Source organism: Papio anubis, chromosome 14 (genome assembly GCF_008728515.1).
Source record: "Papio anubis isolate 15944 chromosome 14, Panubis1.0, whole genome shotgun sequence".
Taxonomy (NCBI): domain Eukaryota; kingdom Metazoa; phylum Chordata; class Mammalia; order Primates; family Cercopithecidae; genus Papio; species Papio anubis.
In genome coordinates, this window is record NC_044989.1 from 104,171,584 (window position 1) to 104,190,553 (window position 18,970).

The 18,970-nt window shown below is 38.2% G+C and overlaps 1 protein-coding gene across 5 annotated transcripts in view; it reads left to right on the forward strand.

Moving 5' to 3' along the window:
- The window catches only part of MGAT4A (alpha-1,3-mannosyl-glycoprotein 4-beta-N-acetylglucosaminyltransferase A), a 130,879-nt gene that overhangs the window by 68,974 nt on the left and 42,935 nt on the right, over window positions 1–18,970 (forward strand). For all 5 annotated transcript variants that reach the window (XR_004178370.1, XM_017947768.3, XM_021925092.2 and 2 more), the window contains one exon: window positions 414–547. Coding sequence is in view for 4 of the 5 variants with exons in the window: in XM_017947768.3 (XP_017803257.1) it covers window positions 414–547 (134 nt within the window). In the remaining variant the exon portion in view is untranslated. The remainder of the gene's footprint in view (window positions 1–413; window positions 548–18,970) is intronic.

The following is an 18,970-nucleotide window of genomic DNA, read 5'->3' on the forward strand; positions in this document are numbered from 1 at the left end:
TGTTGGCAAGAACAACCACACAATTGATGTTGTGCTCTTCTTGGCATGTCTTATACTTGAAGTCAATAGATAAGACATTAATTTTTAAGATATGTTTAGTATTTTTAAGTTTTAGTTGTATAATACAGTTTGCTGTTTATACTTTAGAGCCATTCATTTTTAGTGTGAGGTTTAATGTCTTTCATTTTTATCAGTTCCTTTTTTCTTATGGTTAAGCTATGTGAAAATGAATTACAGTCATTATAGGTATGCCCTCGTATTCTTTATTTTTCTTTCTGAAACTTAATATATTTTGATCCATCAATTATTCCTATCCATTTGAGAGGGTATAATACTTTTGAAATGGAAGTGTTTTTCTGTATTGTCCTTGTACAATTTTTTAATATAATTATGGTTTGTTTTTTTTTTTTCAGTTTCCATAGTCATGGGCATTCCCACAGTGAAAAGAGAAGTTAAATCTTACCTCATAGAAACTCTTCATTCCCTTATTGATAATCTGTATCCTGAAGAGAAGTTGGACTGTGTGATAGTAGTCTTCATAGGAGAGGTAATTATTTAATTGTTGTTATGTTTTTACCATATATAGCCTATAAGAGTTGAAACCCTAATTGAATATTTGAATATGCTTTTAAAAGCACTTTTAAAAAATGTGATGAGTAAAGCTTAGGTAATATATTCTATCTGACAGTTTAATGTAAATCTAACTTATGTTTGCCTTTACTTCTCTCCTGCAGTTACAAACCAGGAATAGTAATCTTTGTTGTCAATAGAATGATATACCCATAGATCTTTAAGAACGTGTCCCTTATGAGTGAGAACATGCGGTGTTTGGTTTTCTGTCCTTGTGATAGTTTGCTCAGAATGATGGTTTCCAGCTTCATCCATGTCCCTACAAAGGACATGAACTCATCGTTTTTTATGGCTGCATAGTATTCCATGGTGTATATGTGCCACATTTTCTTAATCCAGTCTGTCATTGATGGACATTTGGGTTGGTTCTCACTCGTAGGTGGGAATTGAACAATGAGAACACTTGGACACAGGATGGGGAACATCACACACCGGGGCCTGTCGCTGGGTGAGGGGAAGTGGGGGGGGAGGGATAGCATTAGGGGATATACCTAATGTAAATGATGAGTTAATGGGTGCAGCATACTAACATGGCACATGTATACATATGTAACAAACCTGCACATTGTGCACACGTACCCTAGAACTTAAAGTATAATAACAAAAAAAAAAAATTATGTAAAAAAAAAAAAAAGACATGTCCCCGTTTCTAGCTCTAAGACTTAAATTTGGACATTTGCACTGATGATCTTTGGGAGTCCTGAAACCTGAAAAAGGTTTAGTCTCAGCTGGGGTTTCATCATCCTTTTATTCTCTCCATCCCTTCTCTGTACTCCTAAGAAATCGTGTGAATGAGAAATACCACACTTCTTGTATTTTAGTATCCTCAAAAGATTTAGAGAAAGAATAAATCTTGAAAAAGTTCTTTTTAAATCATGAGGAAGAAGACCATAGAGTAAATATTTTCTTAATTATTGTGTAGAGTTTCAGAATGGGAAAGGATTTAGGACATAGTATAGTTCTGGCCCACTAATTCGTAACTTTTTAGAGTTCCCCATGTCTTTTTAAATGAAAATGGTCTTGATGATTTCCTTATTAGAGAAGTAAACAAATGCATACTGTTCAAAACAATTACATAAATGTATAATGAAAAATTACCTGTTACTCCTCTATATAAATATAGCTATTTCAAAATATATGTTAAGGGTTTTTTTCCTGTGGCTTGTACAGCTGTATATGAATGGGATCATTCTATATATATTTTAATGTAGTGGACATTTTTCCATGCTAACAAGAATAAATATCACAACATCATTCTTTATGGCTATAAAATATTTCATTATGTGGTTTTAGCACAATTTATTTAATGTGCGATTGATAGACATTTAGGCTGTTTCCTAACTGATACAGGTTGTCTCTTGTTGAAAAACACCTGAATTCTTTGTAATTGTTGCAAAACGGAACAGGAAATCATATGTATGCGGAGGTGATGGCTAAATGAAGTGGTTAGAAAGAGACAGAAGGAGTTTTTGAGGTGGGTTTCAGGCAGAATATTGCCTAAACCAGAACAACCAAATGATGCTGGTGGTAACCATGAAGAGGACTTTGTATTGAATGAATATATATGTATATATTTTGTGACAGGATCTCACTCTGTCACCCAGGCTGGAGTGCAGTGGTGCAGTTTTGGCTCACTGCAGCCTCGACCTCCCAGGCTCAAGCAATCCTCCTATATCAGCCTCCCGAGTAGCTGGGACTACAGGTGTGCACCACCATGCCCAGCTAATTTTTTGTATTTTTTGTGTGTGTGTGTGTGTGTGTGTGTGTATGTTTGTAAAGACGGGATTTCACTATGTTGCCCAGGTTGTCTCCTGAGCTCAAGTGATTCTCCTACTGCAGCCTCCCAAAGTTCTGGGATTACAGGTGTGCACCACCACACCCAGCCTAAGATATTTTTTTATATTACCTTGTTTATTCACATTGTTTCAGCAGTTTGCCCAGCAGCATTCCAAATACCTTACATAAAAACTATAGGATTTGAATTTAGATTCTATAAGGAAATAACAAATTCATCAAGTTGGACGAGCACCTACTGTTCAACTTTGAAAACTTGAGTTTCTAGAATTTTCAGGTTCATGGAGTATTTAGTATACAGTATGAAAACAATGTTGGGTTTTTTTTTTTAATTCAGTGTTCTTTTTTTTTTTAATTATTATTATACTTTAAGTTCTAGGGTACATGTGCACAACGTGCAGGTTTGTTACATATGTATACTTGTGCCATGTTGGTGTGCTGCACCCATCAACTCGTCAGCACCCATCAACTTGTCATTTACATCAGGTATAACTCCCAGTGCCATCCTTCCCCCTCCCCTCTCCCCATAATAGGCCCTGGTGTGTGATGTTCCCCTTCCCGAGTCTAAGCGCTCATTGTTCAGTTCCCACCTATGAGTGAGAACATGCGGTGTTTGGCTTTCTGTTCTTGCGATAGTTTGCTGAGAATGATGGTTTCCAGCTTCATCCATGTACCTACAAAGGACACAAACTCATCCTTTTTTATGGCTGCGTAGTATTCCATGGTGTATATGTGCCACATTTTCTTAATCCAGTCTGTCACTGATGGACACTTGGGTTGATTCCAAGTCTTTGCTATTGTGAATAGTGCCGCAATGAATATATGTGTGCATGTGTCTTTATAGCAGCATGATTTAAAATACTTTCGGTATATACCCAGTAATGGGATGGCTGGGTCATATGGTACTTCTAGTTCTAGATCCTTGAGGAATTGCCATATTGTTTTCCATAATGGTTGAACTAGTTTACAATCCCACCAACAGTGTAAAAGTGTTCCTATTTCTCCACATCTCCAGCACCTGTTATTTCCTGACTTTTTAATGATTGCCATTCTAACTGGTGTGAGATGCTATCTTATTGTGGTTTTGATTTGCATTTCTCTGATGGCCAGTGATGATGAGCATTTTTTCGTGTGTCTGTTGGCTGTATGCCTGTCTTCTTTTGAGAAGTGTCTGTTCATATCCTTTGCCCACTTTTTGATGGGGTGTTTGTTTTTTTCTTGTAAATTTATTTGAGTTCTTTGTAGGTTCTGGATATTAGTCCTTTGTCAGATGAGTAGATTGAAAAAATTTTCTCCCATTCTGTAGGTTACCTGTTCACTCTGATGGTAGTTTCTTTTGCTGTGCAGAAGCTCTTTAGTTTAATTAGATCCCATTTGTCAATTTTGGCTTTTGTTGCCGTTGCTTTTGGTGTTTTAGACATGAAGTCCTTACCCATGCCTATGTCCTGAATGGTATTACCTAGGTTTTCTTCTAGGGTTTTTATGGTATTAGGTCTAACATTTAAGTCTCCAATCCATCTTGAATTAATTTTCGTATAAGGCGTAAGGAAAGGATCCAGTTTCAGCTTTCTACTTATGGCTAGCCAATTTTCCCAGCACCATTTATTAAATAGGGAATCCTTTCCCCATTTCTTGTTTTTCTCAGGTTTGTCAAAGATCAGATGGCTGTAGATGTGTGGTATTATTTCTGAGGACTCTGTTCTGTTCCACTGGTCTATATCTCAGTACCATGCTGTTTTGGTTACTGTAGCCTTGTAGTATAGTTTGAAGTCAGGTAGCGTGATGCCTCCAGCTTTGTTCTTTTGACTTAGGATTGTCTTGGCAATGCGGGCTCTTTTTTGGTTCCATATGAACCTTAAAGCAGTTTTTTCCAATTCTGTGAAGAAACTCATCGTTAGCTTGATGGGGATGGCATGGAATCTATAAATTACCTTGGACAGTATGGCCATTTTCACGATATTGATTCTTCCTATCCATGAGCATGGTATGTTCTTCCATTTGTTTGTGTCCTCTTTTATTTCACTGAGCAGTGGTTTGTAATTCTCCTTGAAGAGGTCCTTTACATCCCTTGTAAGTTGTATTCCTAGGTATTTTATTCTCTTTGAAGCAATTGTGAATGGAAGTTCATTCATGATTTGGCTCTCTGTTTGTCTGTTACTGGTGTATAAGAATGCCTGTGATTTTTGCGTGCTAATTTTGTATCCTGAGACTTTGCTGAAGTTGCTTATCAGCTTAAGGAGATTTTGGGCTGAGATGATGGGGTTTTCTAAATATACAATCATGTCATCTGCAAACAGGGACAATGTGACTTCTTCTTTTCCTAACTGAATACCCTTTATTTCTTTCTCTTGCCTGATTGCCCTAGCCAGAACTTCCAACACTATGTTGAATAGGAGTGGTGAAAGAGGGCATCCCTGTCTTGTGCCAGTTTTCAAAGGGAATGCTTCCAGTTTTACCCGTTCAGTATGATATTGACTGTGGGTTTGTCATAAATAGCTCTTATTATTTTGAGATACGTTCCATCAATACCTAGTTATTTAGAGTTTTTAGCATGAAGGGCTGTTGAGCTTTGTCAAAGGCCTTTTCTGCATCTATTGAGATAATCATGTGGTTTTTGTCTTTGGTTCTGTTTATATGCTGGATTAAGTTTATTGATTTGCGTATGTTGAACCAGCCTTGCATCCCAGGGATAAAGCCCACTTGATCATGGTGGATACGCTTTTTGATGTGCTGCTGGATCCGGTTTGCCAGTATTTTATTGAGGATTTTTGCATCGATGTTCATCAGGGATATTGGTCTAAAAATTCTCTTTTTTTGTTGTGTCTCTGCCAGGCTTTGGTATCAGGATGATGTTGGCCTCATAAAATGAGTTAGGGAGGATTCCCTCTTTTTCTATTGATTGGAATAGTTTCAGGAGGAATGGTACCAGCTCCTCCTTGTACCTCTGGTAGAATTCAGCTGTGAATCCATCTGGTTCTGGACGTTTTTTGGTTGGTAGGCTGTTAATTATTACCTCAATTTCAGAGCCTGCTATTGGTCTATTCACAGATTCAACTTCTTCCTGGTTTAGTCTTGGGAGAGTGTAAGTGTCCAGGAAATTATCCATTTCTTCTAGATTTTCTAGTTTATTTGCATGGAGGTGTTTATAGTATTCTCTGATGGTAGTTTGTATTTCTGTGGGGTCGGTGGTGATATTCCCTTTATTGTTTTTTATTGTGTCTCTTTGATTCTTTTCTCTTTTCTTCTTTATTAGTCTTGCTAGCAGTCTATCCATTTTGTTGATCTTTTCAAAAAACCAGCTCCTGGATTCATTGATTTTTTGGAGGTTTTTTTGTGTCTCTATCTCCTTCAGGTCTGCTCTGATCTTAGTTATTTCTTGCCTTCTGCTAGCTTTTGAATGTGTTTGCTCTTGCTTCTCTAGTTCTTTTAATTGTGATGTTAGAGTGTCAATTTTAGATCTTTCCAGCTTTCTCTTGTGGGCATTTAGTGCTATAAATTTCCCTCTACACACTGCTTTAAATGTGTCCCAGAGATTCTGGTATGTTGTATCTTTGTTCTCATTGGTTTCAAAGAACATCTTTATTTCTGCCTTCATTTCGTTATGTACCCAGTAGTCATTCAGGAGCAGGTTATTCAGTTTCCACGTAGTTGAGTGGTTTTGATTGAGTTTCTTAGTCCTGAGTTCTAGTTTGATAGCACTTTGGTCTGAGAGACAGTTTGTTATAATTTCTGTTCTTGTACATTTGCTGAGGAGTGCTTTACTTCCAATTATATGGTCAATTTTGGAGTAAGTGCAATGTGGTGCTGAGAAGAATGTATATTCTGTTGATTTGGGGTGGAGAGTTCTGTAGATGTCTATTAGGTCCACTTGGGGCAGTTTAGTTCAATTCCTGGATATCCTTGTTAACTTTCTGTCTCGTTGATCTGTCTAATGTTGACAGTGGGGTGTTGAAGTCTCCCATTATTATTGTATGGGAGTCTAAGTCTCTTTGTAAGTCTCTAAGGACTTGCTTTATGAATCTGGGTGCTCCTGTATTGGGTGTATATATATTGAGGATAGTTAGCTGTTCCTTTTGAATTGATCCCTTTACCATTATGTAATGGCCTTCTTTGTCTCTTTTGATCTTTGATGGTTTAAAGTCTGTTTTATCAGAGACTAGGATTGCAACCCCTGCTTTTTTTTTGTTCTCCATTTGCTTGGTAGATCTTCCTCCATGCATTTATTTTGAGCCTATGTGTGTCTCTGCATGTGAGATGGGTCTTGACTCTTTATCCAGTTTGCCAGTCTGTGTCTTTTAATTGGAGCATTTAGTCCATTTACATTTAAGGTTAATATTGTTATGTGTGAACTTCATCCTGCCATTATGATATTAACTGGTTATTTTGCTCGTTAGTTGATGCAGTTTCTTCCTAGCCTCGATGGTCTTTACATTTTGGCATGTTTTTGCAATGGCTGGTACCAGTTGTTCCTTTCCATGTTTAGTGCTTCCTTCAGGGTCTCTTGTAGGGCAGGCCTGGTGGTGACAACATCTCTAAGCATTTGCTTGTCTGTAAAGGATTTTGTTTCTCCTTCACTTATGAAACTTAGTTTGGCTGGATATGAAATTCTGGGTTTAAAATTCTTTTCTTTAAGAATGTTGAATATTGGCCCCCACTCTCTTCTGGCTTGTAGAGTTTCTGTCGAGAGATGTGCTGTTAGTCTAATGGGCTTCCCTTTGTGGGTAACCCGACCTTTCTCTCTGGCTGCCCTTAACAGTTTTCCTTCATTTCAACTTTGGAGAATCTGACAATTATGTGTCTTGGAGTTGCTCTTCTCAAGGAGTATCTTTGTGGCATTCTCTGTGTTTCCTGAATTTGAATGTTGGCCTGCCTTACTAGGTTGTGGAAGTTCTCTTGGATGATATCCCGAAGAGTGTTTTCCAACTTGGTTCCATTTTCCCTCTCACTTTCAGGCACCCCAATCAGATGTAGATTTGGTCTTTTCACATAATCCCATACTTCTTGAAGGCTTTATTCATTTCTTTTTCCTCTTGTTTCTTTAGACTTCTCTTCTCACTTCATTTCATTCATTTCATCCTCAATCACTGATACTCTTTCTTCCAGTTGATCGAGTTGGTTACTGAAGCTTGTGCATTTGTCACGTATTTCTCGTGTCATGGTTTTTATCTCTGTCAGTTCGTTTATGGCCTTCTCTGCATTGATTATTCTACTTATCCATTCTTCCATTCTTTTTTCAAGATTTTTAGTTTGCGCTGGGTACGTAATTCCTCCTTTAGCTCTGAGAAATTTGATGGACTGAAACCTTCTTCTCTCAACTTGTAAAAGTCATTCTCCGTCAAGCTTTGATCCGTTGCTGGCGATGAGCTGCGCTCCTTTGCCGGGGGAGATGCGCTCTTATTTTTTGAATTTCCAGCTTTTCTGCCCTACTTTTTCCCCATCTTTGTGGTTTTATCTGCCTCTGGTCTTTGATGATGGTGATGTACTGATGGGGTTTTGGTGTAGGTGTCCTTCCTGTTTGATAGTTTTCCTTCTAACAGTCAGGACCCTCAGCTGTAGGTCTGTTGGAGATTGCTTGAGGTCCACTCCAGACCCTGTTTGTCTGGGTATCAGCAGCAGAGGCTGCAGAAGATAGAATATTGCTGAACAGCGAGTGTACCTGTCTGATTCTTGCTTTGGAAGCTTCATCTCAGGGGTGTACCCCGCTGTGTGAGGTGTGGGGTGTTGGCCTGCACATAGTGTGGGATGTCTCCCAGTTAGGCTACTCAGGGGTCAAGGACCCACTTGAGCAGGCAGTCTGTCCGTTCTCAGATCTCAGCCTCCGTGTTGGGAGATCCACTGCTCTCTTCAAAGCTGTCAGACAGAGTCGTTTGCATCTGCAGAGGTTTCTGCTGCTTTTTGTTTAGCTGTGCCCTGTCCCCAGAGGTGGAGTCTACAGAGACAGGCAGGCCTCCTTGAGCTGCTGTGGGCTCCACCCAGTTGGAGCTTCCCAGCAGCCTTGTTTACCTACTTAAGCCTCAGCAATGGAGGGCGACCCTCTGCCAGCCTTGCTGCAGACTGCTGTGCTAGCAATGAGGGAGGCTCCATGGGCGTGGGACCCTCCCGGCCACGTGTGGGATATAATCTCCTGATGTGCCGTTTGCTAAGACCCTTGGTAAAGCGCAGTATTGGGGTGGGATTTACCCGATTTTCCAGGTGTTATGTGTCCTAGTTCCCCTGGCTAGGAAAAGGGATTCCCTTCCCACTTGTGCTTCCCAGGTGAGGCGATGCCTTGCCCTGCTTCAGCTCTTGCTGGTCGGGCTGCCGCAGCTGACCAGCACCAATTGTCCGGCACTCCCTAGTGAGGTGAACCCGCTACCTCAGTTGAAAATACAGAAATCACCCATCTTCTGTGTCGCTCACGCTGGGAGCTGGAGACTGGAGCTGTTCCTGTTCGGCCATCTTGCTCCACCCTCTCCAGTGTTCTTATTTTACTATAGTACACATTCTGGTTTGTGCTTCACAGGAAGAGTGCCCGAGACCTTTATTATGCCTTCTTTAAACTCTTTGATGTAAGCTGGTTTAACAGGGCTAGTTAGTTTGCCTAGGGTCAGAAATTTGCACAGTAGAGGCCAGGCGCAGTGGCTCACTCCTGTAATCCCAACACTTTGGGAGGCTGAGATGGGCGGATCATAAGGTCAAGAGATCGAGACCATCCTGGCCAACTTGGTGAAACCCCATCTCTACTGAAAATACAAAAATTAACTGGGCATGGTGGCACACGCCTGTAGTCCCAGCTACTTGGGAGGCTAAGGCAGGAGAGTCGCTTGAAGCCAGCAGGCAGAGGTTGCAGTGAGCCAAGATCGCACCACTGCACTCCAGCCTGGGCGACAGAGTGAGACTCTGTCTCAAAAAAAAAAGAAAAAGAAAAAGAAAAGGAAAGAAAAAAGGAATTTGCACAGCAGGAATATAGAAATTGAATAACCAGAGAGTATTTATTAAATTGCTGTGGCATTTTTGGTTTTTATTTTTATTTTCTGTTGTGCATTTCATTTATACTAAGAAATATTATTTCTTTTGTGTTTTAATTCATTTTTTGATAAAAATATAATCACATGGTTTTTAAAATCTCCATATGTGTTGTGTACACTGAACAGTGTTCCTTCCAGTACTGTGTTTTAGACACTCAGTTTACCGTGATGACTGTTGATAGCTGTACCCATTCAGAGACATGTAATGGCCCTAATTCTGTACAGATGGTATAAGGTTAATGTTCATGTTAGAGCATAAACAGCTATTTAGATTTCCTTCTGATTTTGATAAAATATTTTCCTGGAAAATTATCCATTTTATCCAACTTTTAAACTTTGCTTTAGGCAGAGGTGGGAAATGCAGGCTCCTGTTCTTTTTGCGATGCTTCCCCCTGATTGCTTTGTGCATGCGTGTGTATTTGTGACTGGCTAGTTAACGGATCTGTTTTCATTCATGATGTTCTAAAAACCTTCTTGGGTGTATTTATTATTTCCTTTTTTGTTTGTTTTCTGATCCATTGATGTCTGCTTTTAACATTATTAATTTTTTCCTCTATTTTAGTTCCATTTTTTACTTTTCAAACATGTTCACCCAAATGCTAACTTGATTTATTTTCATTATTTATTTTTTAGATATCAGAATTAATATGCATTTTGCTGCCTGGTGCAACTGCTTTAATTGGGAGCTTTTTGTTATTTTAAATTAATGGTGAAATGTTTGGTCATAATTTTTCAGCTGGTGTGTGTGTGCGTGTGCATGTTTATACATGTTTATACGCACATACATACATATAGTTTTTGTTCTGCTGAATTCCCCCTTTTTGTCTTATTACTTTGGATAGTTGCTGTGCTGGTTCATCTTTAAGGATCATCACTGGAGATGAAGTTTTCCCTAGGCTGCTGGTTTACAGGAGGATGAGGTGACAGAGTAGTGTTCCAGACGATTCTGCCTTTCCTTCTGCCACGCAGTTGGGCCACTTCCTGCAAATACTGCTAGCCTGTGCAGCTCTTCATGTTACCTCTGGTTATTACGACTAAACTGGATCCCTTTGGAGTTTAAGAATTTGGGCTATTAATACCTTAAAATAAAGTTTGCAGTTTTTGCATCAGGTTCTCATTGATAATTGTAAATGATTTCCAGGAGGGAAAGTGGGAAGTACTGTCAGTGCTGTGTTCCCACCCAAACTCTGTGTAAGTAGCTGAGTCTGTTCTAGTTAGACAGCTTAGTCTGCCTTCAACCAAGGTTTAGTTACCTGAATGTTTTTGAACTCTTTTTCTGTCCCAAAGCACCTGAAGAGTACAACAGCCATAGAAACAATACAAACTCTTTTAGTTGTCCGTTAATCATTTTTTTTTTTTAAAGGAAGAAGGGTACATTTCATTTTAAGTATTCTTCTACTTACTGAACAAGTGTCCATTGAAACACCAAAAGGAGGAAGGTACTGGAAGAGACTAAAACTCTTTAAAGGCCAGACATGGTGACTCCTGCCTCTAATCCCAATGACGTGGGAGGCTGAGGCAGGAGGATCACTTGAGGCCAGGAGTTGTAGACCAGCCTGCGCAACAGAGCAAGACTCTATCTCTAAAAAAAATGTTTTTTAATTGTCCAGGCATTGTGGTACATACCTGTAGTCCCAGCTACTCAGGAGGTTGAGGTAGGATCACTTCAGCTGAGGAGTTCAAGGCTTCAGTGAGCTGTGATCAAGCTACTGCATCCAGTTTGGGTGACAGAGACCTTATCTCAAAAAAAAAAAAATCTTTAAAAACCCATTAGGTAATAAATTTTGGCCCCATATTAAAGTCTAGCAGTACACTAGAATATTAATATTTAATGCCATTAGCTTTATTTTTCTGCTTTTTGAAAAAAAAATTATTAGTTATACATGTGCATGGCTAAAGTGTCCAATAGTTCTACAAAGGTGGTTAAAATAGTCTCCTGTTTTCATTCCCCTGCCCATTCCCCAGCCCCTGTTTTCTTTGCTTTCCCTTCTCCATTTCCTCCTCTTCTGAGTCCTTTTAGGTAGCAAGTAAAGTAAAAAAAACTCCCTGTGACTTTCTCTGTCGTTTTTCTGTGTTCTGTTTTATTAGTTTTTCACTCTAATCTTAATAGCTTTATTCTGCTGCTTTTAGTTTGGCTTACTCTTCTTTTTCTAGATTTCTAAGGTGATTGGGTAGATTATTGGTTGGAAGGCTTTCTTCTTTTCTAATATAGCCAGTTTTAAAGCTATAATTTTCCCTCTAAGCACCACTTTGGCTGCATCCCATAAATTTTGATATGTCATGTTTTCATTTTCATTCAGATCAAAATACTTTCTGATCCTCTTATAATCTCTTCTTTGACCCATGAGTTGTTGAGAAAAGTGTTTAAATTTTTTTTATCCATTTGAGGATTTCCAAAATTTTTTTCTTTTGTTGATTTGTAATTTAACTACTTCATAGTCAGAGAATACATACTTTGCATGATTTCAGTCCTTTAAAATTTATCAATACTTGTTTATGACCTAGTGTATGGGCTGTCCCGGACAGTGTTTCATGTGTTCTTAAAAAGAATGAATTCTGCTGTTATCCAGTAAAGTGCCTTCCCTCCCTTCCTCCCTCCTATCTTCCCTTCCCTTCCCTCCCTTCCCTTCCCTCCCTTTCCTTCCCTTCCCTCCCTTTCCTTCCCTTCCCTTTCCTTTCCTTTCCTTTTTCCTTCCTTCCTTCCTTCTACAATCATCTATCTAATCTATCATTTGTCTGTCTAATCCATCTGTCCATCTAATCTATTTATTATTTTAGAGATGGAATCTTGCTCTGTCACCCAGGCTAGAGTACAGTGTTGTGATCATAGCTCACTGTAACCTTGAGCTCCTGGGCTCAAGCGATTCTCCCACCTTGACCTCCCAAAGCACTGAAATTACAGGCATGAGCCACCATGCCTTTCCATGGCTAATTGTTTTAGTTTTAGTTTTTAATTTTTGTCTCACTTTGTGGCAGTGGCTGGTCTTGAACTCCTGAGCTCAAGCAATCTTCCTGCCCTAGCCTCCTGAGTAGCTAGAAGTGTCTTTCTATAGATACATATTAGATCAAGTTGGTTGATAGTGTTCAGGTCTTCCATATACTTGCTAATTATCTGTCTAGTGTTTTAATCTGTCTAGCTTCTATTCTTGATTTTAAATGCTAGATTTATTGTATTGGTGTATCAGTAGTATTTTGGCCTGTAATTTTTCAGCAGCTAGATTTAAAAATGTTTATGCATTGGTTTAAATCATACAAACTGGCTGGGCATGGTGGCTCATGCCTCTAATCCCAGTATTTTGGGAGACTTGAAAGGGAGGATTGCTTAAGCCCAGGAGCTTGGGATCAGCCTGGGCAACATAGCAAGACCTCATCTGTACAAAAAATAAAAATATAGCCAGGCATGGTGGTGCACACCTGTGGTCCCAACTACTTGCGAGGCTGAGGTGGGAGGATCACTTGAGCCCAGGAATTCCAGGCTGCAGTGAACTATGATCACTCATGCCACTGCACTCCAACCTGGGTGACAGAGCAAGACTATGTTTCTTAAAATAGAAAAATCATACAAACTACTATAGGAAAGAAATTGTATGTGTATGTGTGTATGAACGATATTCCGTAAAGTTTGCTTGTAATTCAATAAATATTTACAAGCAAATAATTTGCTTGTAATTCAATAAATATTTTTACAAGCCTCTGCCCACTGAAACTTATCGAGAAGGACAAGAAAGAAAACCCTGAAATATGTAATATGTTAGGTGAATGTTAGATGATAATGAGTGCTGTGGAGGATAAATCAGTACATAAGAAAAGAGGCTTTGGGTTGCCCAGGGAGGGTGGACAGGACATTTGGGCAAAAGCCTGAGGGATGTAAGTGTTGGACAATCCAAGCAGAGGAACTGTATGTGCAAAGGCCCTGTGGCAAGAGCATTGCTTGGCACCTTTTGCCAGACAGCAAGCCTATATGGCTTGAATAGAGAAGGTGGGGGGCTCAGTAGCAGGAGGCAGTCAGAGAAGGGTGGAGTGGGCCAGATCACATAGGATGCTATAGGCCATTGCAAGAACTTGGCTTTTACTCTAAGTCATTAGGGCTGGCAAACTTTTTTTAAAGGACCGATAATAAATATTTTAGGCTTTGGGAGTCATACAGTCTCTGTTGGAACTATTCAGCTTTGCCATTTTAGTTTAAAAACAGCCATACACAATACATGAACGAGTGGGGTTGAGTTTCAATAACGTTTTACTTTAGAATAACAGGCAGCGGATCTGTTTTGCCAATCCTGACCCTAATTTAGATGGAAAGTCATTTGTGAGTTTTTAATAGAAAAGACACTTTACTAACCCTTTTTTTAAAAAGAAAAAAAGTATTTAAAACGACTTTTTATTCTGAAATAATTTTAGATTTATAGAAAGTTGCAAAAATTATAGAGGGTATCTCCTTCACTCAGCTTGCTCTGATGTTAACAACTTACATAGCCTTATCATAGTTATCAAAACCAGGAAATTAACACTGGTATAATACTCAACCGAACTATAGACTTTCCCTGAGTTTCACGTTTTTCCGCCTGGGTTTGCCTTTCTGTTCCAGCATGCACTGCGGAACACCACACTGCAGTTAGTGGTTCTCATGCCTTAGCTTCCTGCTGTCCACGACAGCTCCTCAGTATGTTTGCGTCTTTCAGGAACTTGGACAAATTTGTTGGGTACTGGTCAGTTATTTTGTAAAATGTCTCAGTTTGGATTTACCTGCTATTTTCTCATGATTCTATTTTGGCTATGCATTTTTGGCAAGAATAATATGAGTTAACCTTTTTAAAAAGGATCCTACTGTGCTTTGGTAAGGGCAAAAGAAAGGAGACTAGTTAGAAAGCTGTTGCCATAATCGAGGTGAGGCCTGGACTGAGAGACTGTTCATGGAGGTGATCAGAGATGGGTAGATGATGAACATCTTTTGAACTAAATGGTTTCTTATAACAAGTGAGAACCACTGCTGTAGCATCAACATACTATTAAGGACAAAGCTCCAATTAATAAACTTAAAATAGCCCTTTTAATGTTTTCTGTTTAGTTTTGTACATTTGAATAGAAATATATATCAAATTTAGGCTTAAATGTTAAATCTTCAGACAGATTTTCTCTGAATGTAATGTTGAAATAGGTCATCTCTGTGTTTCCTCTATTATTGCATTCTATTTTTGTAACACAATATTCAGTTATATATATACATCCATATGTGTACATATTTTTGTTTGCTTATGAACTGCTTCTCTCACCAGTTTTAAGTTCTGCAAGCAGAAATCTTCTTTATATACCAATCTATACTCAGAGCTTGATAATATGGATATGGTAGATCCATGTGTGTATCCCACATGGATACAGTGTATATAGCCATCCATTTCTTTTCTCCACATTCTTCCTAATACTTGTTATCTCTTGTCTTTTTGACAGTTAGCCATCCTGACAGATGTGATGATATCTGATTGTGGTTTTAATTTGCATTTCCTTAATGATTAGCAGTGTTGAGCATTTTTCATATAGCTGTTGGCCATTTGTATGTCTTCTTTTGGGAAATGTCTATTCAGATCCCTTGCCTATTTTTCCAGTGTTTTTTCTTACTCTTGAGCTGTTTGAGTTCCTTACATACTTTGGATATTAACTTCTTATCAGATGTGCAGCATGCAGATATTTTCTCCTAACCCACAGGTTATCAGGCATGCTGTTAATTATCTGCTTTGCCATGTAGAAGAGTGTTAGTTAGATGTGATCCTATTTGTCTATTTTTGTTCTTGTTGCCTGAGCTTTTGGGGTCATATCCAAAAAACCATTGCCCAGGCCAGTGTTGTGTAGTTTTTCTCCTATGTTTTCTTCTGGTAGTTTGAGAGTCTTCTTTTGTTTTCATTCCATTTTGAGTTGATTTGTATATTTGGTGTGAGTTGAAGGTCCACTTTCATTCATTTGTATGTGGATATCCAGTTTTCTCAGCACCATTTACTAAAGAAACTTTTTTCATTGCGTGTTCTTGGCACCTTTGCCAAAAATCAACTGACCATACATACATGGGTTCATTTCTAGGCTCTATATTCTATTCCATTGGCCAGTGTGTCTGTTTTTAAAAAAATCAATACCATACTGTTTACATTACTGTAGCTTCATAGTATAGTTTGAAATAATAAGGTGTGTTGCCATCAGCTTTATTGTTTTTCCTCATGATTAACTTGGCTATTCGTTTTGTGTGTGTGTGTGTGTGTGTGTGTGTATGTGGTTATATATGAATTTTAGGATTTTTTCCCATTTCTGAGAAAAATGTCATTAGATTTTTTGATAGGGATTACATTGAATCTGTAGATCACTTTGGGTAATATGGACATTTAAATGATATTAATTCTTCCAATCCATGAACACAAGATATCTTTCTATTTATCTGTGTGTTCTTCAAATTATTTCATCAACATTTTATAATTTTTGGTGTCTACTTCTTTCACTTCCTTGGTTAAATTTTTTCCTAAGTTTTTTTTTTTGGTAGCTATACTAAATGGGATTATTCTCTTGATTTCTTTTTCAGATAGTTCATTGTTAGTATATGGAAATGTTACCGATGTTTGTATATTGATTTTGTATCCACAACTTTGCTGTATTTATTACTTCTAACAGTTTTTTAGTGGAAACGTTACGGTTTTCTGTAAGTGTGAGTTGATCATGTCATCAGCAAACAGTGACAATTTCACTTCTTCTTTTTCTATTTAGATGCCTTTTATTTCTTTCTCCTGGCTAATTAGTGTGTCAGGGACCTCTAGTATTATGTTGAATAGAAGTGTTGAGAGTGTGCTTCCCTGTCTTGTTCCAGATATTCAAGGAAAAGCTTTAATTTTTTTACCACGCAGTGTAACATTAGTTGTTGGTCTTTCATATATATGGCTTTCTTGTGTTGAAGTGCATTCCTTCTGTACCTAGGTTGGTGAGAACTTTTTCATAATGAAAGCATGTTGAATTTTGTCCAGTGTATTTTCTGCATCTAATGAGATGATCGTATGGTTTCTGTCCTTTATTTTGTTAATGTGAGTTATCATATTCATTGATTTGTATATGTTGGACCATTCTTGGATCCCAGGGATAAGTCCCACTTGATCATGGTGAATGATCCTTTTAATGTGTAGCTGAATGCTAGTATTTTGTTGAGGATTTTTGCGTGTATGTTCACCACAAATATTGGCCTATAATTTTCTTATAATGTCCTCATATGGCTTTGGTGTCAGAGTGGCACTGGCCTCATTAAGAAGAGTTTGGAAGTATTCCCTCCTCTTCCACATTTTTGAAATAGTTTGAGAAGGATTGTTATTTTTTGTTCTTCCCTCCTAGAACTGCTTTTGTTAAATTTGTAATTTGTGTAAAGTGACACAAATTACAGTTGTTTAAGTGAATCTTTTACTACATACATTAACTAGAAGGCAACATAGGATTTTGTGTAGTAGTACACATGGATTACTTTGTTTTGTAAATTTTATTACACATTACATAACAAATCTAAGTTCACATAAGTTTATTCTTCTTAGTTCCCCTCTTGGACAGCCTGCCAGAGACCTGGAACTGGTGTTATTCACCTTTGTATTCCTGTTTCCTTAGGTGGACAAATTATTGTCCTTCACTAAATGCTTATCGAATTGAATTTCAGGTTGTTAAACACAGTGAAGTTCGTAAAAACCATGCTTGTTCATATTCTTCAAAATTATAGATTAATGAGTGGTTAAATACTCATTGGTCAAATTTGTGAATGATTTATTTAAAAAGAAATCACTAATGTTTGGACTTCTATAGAGGAAGTACAAAGAGCTTTGAGCTATATTCAAATTGTGTCTCCATAGTTTGTTAAGAGTTTGAAGGATGTGGTCTCATGAAACTATCTTACTCATGAGTTGTTAGACTGAACAACAAAAATTAGAAATACTTTCAATTACAGAAATTAAAATACTTTTTCCAGAAAACCTGTTATAAAAACTTTTTCTAATTTGATGGTTTTATAATTTCCAGGATTAAGCTATACCTTTTTTGTTTGTTTTTCTCAAGTATTAAGTATTTTGACAGTCTTTATAAGATAGATGATATTTTATATATCATTGAGTGTTTTAACAATTGAGCATTTTTATGAGTTATTGCTGTATTTAAAATGGATAGGTAGGTGTATTAGTCCATTTTCACGCTGCTGATAAAGACATACCCAAGACTGGGTAATTGATAAAGAAAAATGGACTCACAGTTCCGCATGGCTGGGAAGGCCTCACAATCATGGCAGACGGCGAAAGGCATGTCTTCCATGGCAACAGACAAGAGAGAAAATGAGAATCAAGTGAAAGGGGAAACCTCTTACAAAAACCATCAGATCTTGTAAGACTTACTCACTATCACAAGAACAGTGTGGGGGAAGCCGCCCCCATGATTCAGCTGTCTCCACAGGGTCCCGCCCACAACACATGGGAATTATGGGAGCTACAATTCAAGATGAGACTTGGGTGGGGGCACAGCCAAACGAGATCAGTAGGGCTCTGGCTGGCTCAAAAATATGGCCATGGCCCTGCAACCCAGCCTGCCATGTCCCTGGCCTGGTTGTCCCTTGGGCTTCCTGGGGTCCTTGAAGGGGCAAGGATCTGGAGTTAGGAGGAGGATGGTGTCTGGACACACACACTGGAGAAATAATGCTTATAATTATTTACATTTGCCCATCACCTGTACTCCACCCTGTTAATCAGTCTTTTTTTTTTTTTTTTTGCAATGTTTAGAACATTTTATTAGAAAGTACAAAATTGTTGGAATTTAGCTAATAGAAAAACATAGTAAATATTTACAAAAACACTGATAACATCACTCAAGTCACACACATGTAACAATGTAGACAGGTCTTAGCAAAGTTTACAAATTGAAATTATGGAGATTTCCCAAAATAAATCTAATAGCTCATTGCTGAGCATGGTTATCAGTATAACATTCAAGATCTTGGAGCAAATGTTGTCCTCAAGTCTTCTGCAATCCAGCGCCCCTTAAAATTGGTTTCTCTCTTTGGGAGATTCAGACTGAGAGGCAGCCAGAGGGGACAGTCAAGAGCTGAAATAATCACCTAACTAGTCTAATTTTCTTCATTCTATTGACTGTGTCAAGTTACAGACACAGCCAAACCGTTTTCCTTCAGCCTCTGATGATTTGAGAAGATGAAGAACGTGAGCAATTTCTGATTGCTTAAAGAAAAACTTAGCACGTAAGAGGCTGAGTGTAGAGTATCTACACTAGAACCATAAAGTTCTGTCTGATGTTAAATTATGTATAAAACTAAGATAAAACAGAATTATGCTCTATCTCATATTTACTGAAAGTAGGAAAGGAGGAAGAGGGACACTTTTAAATCAAACTGCTCTAGTTTTAGCACAGTGGATGGTTAATAAACACACTGCTTTATGCTGAAGTGACCAGATAACTATTTCTACAGTTCCGAATAACTTAAAATCAGGTTTTAAAGACCAAAGAAAGCAGACTCAAAACACCGACAAAGCAGAGAA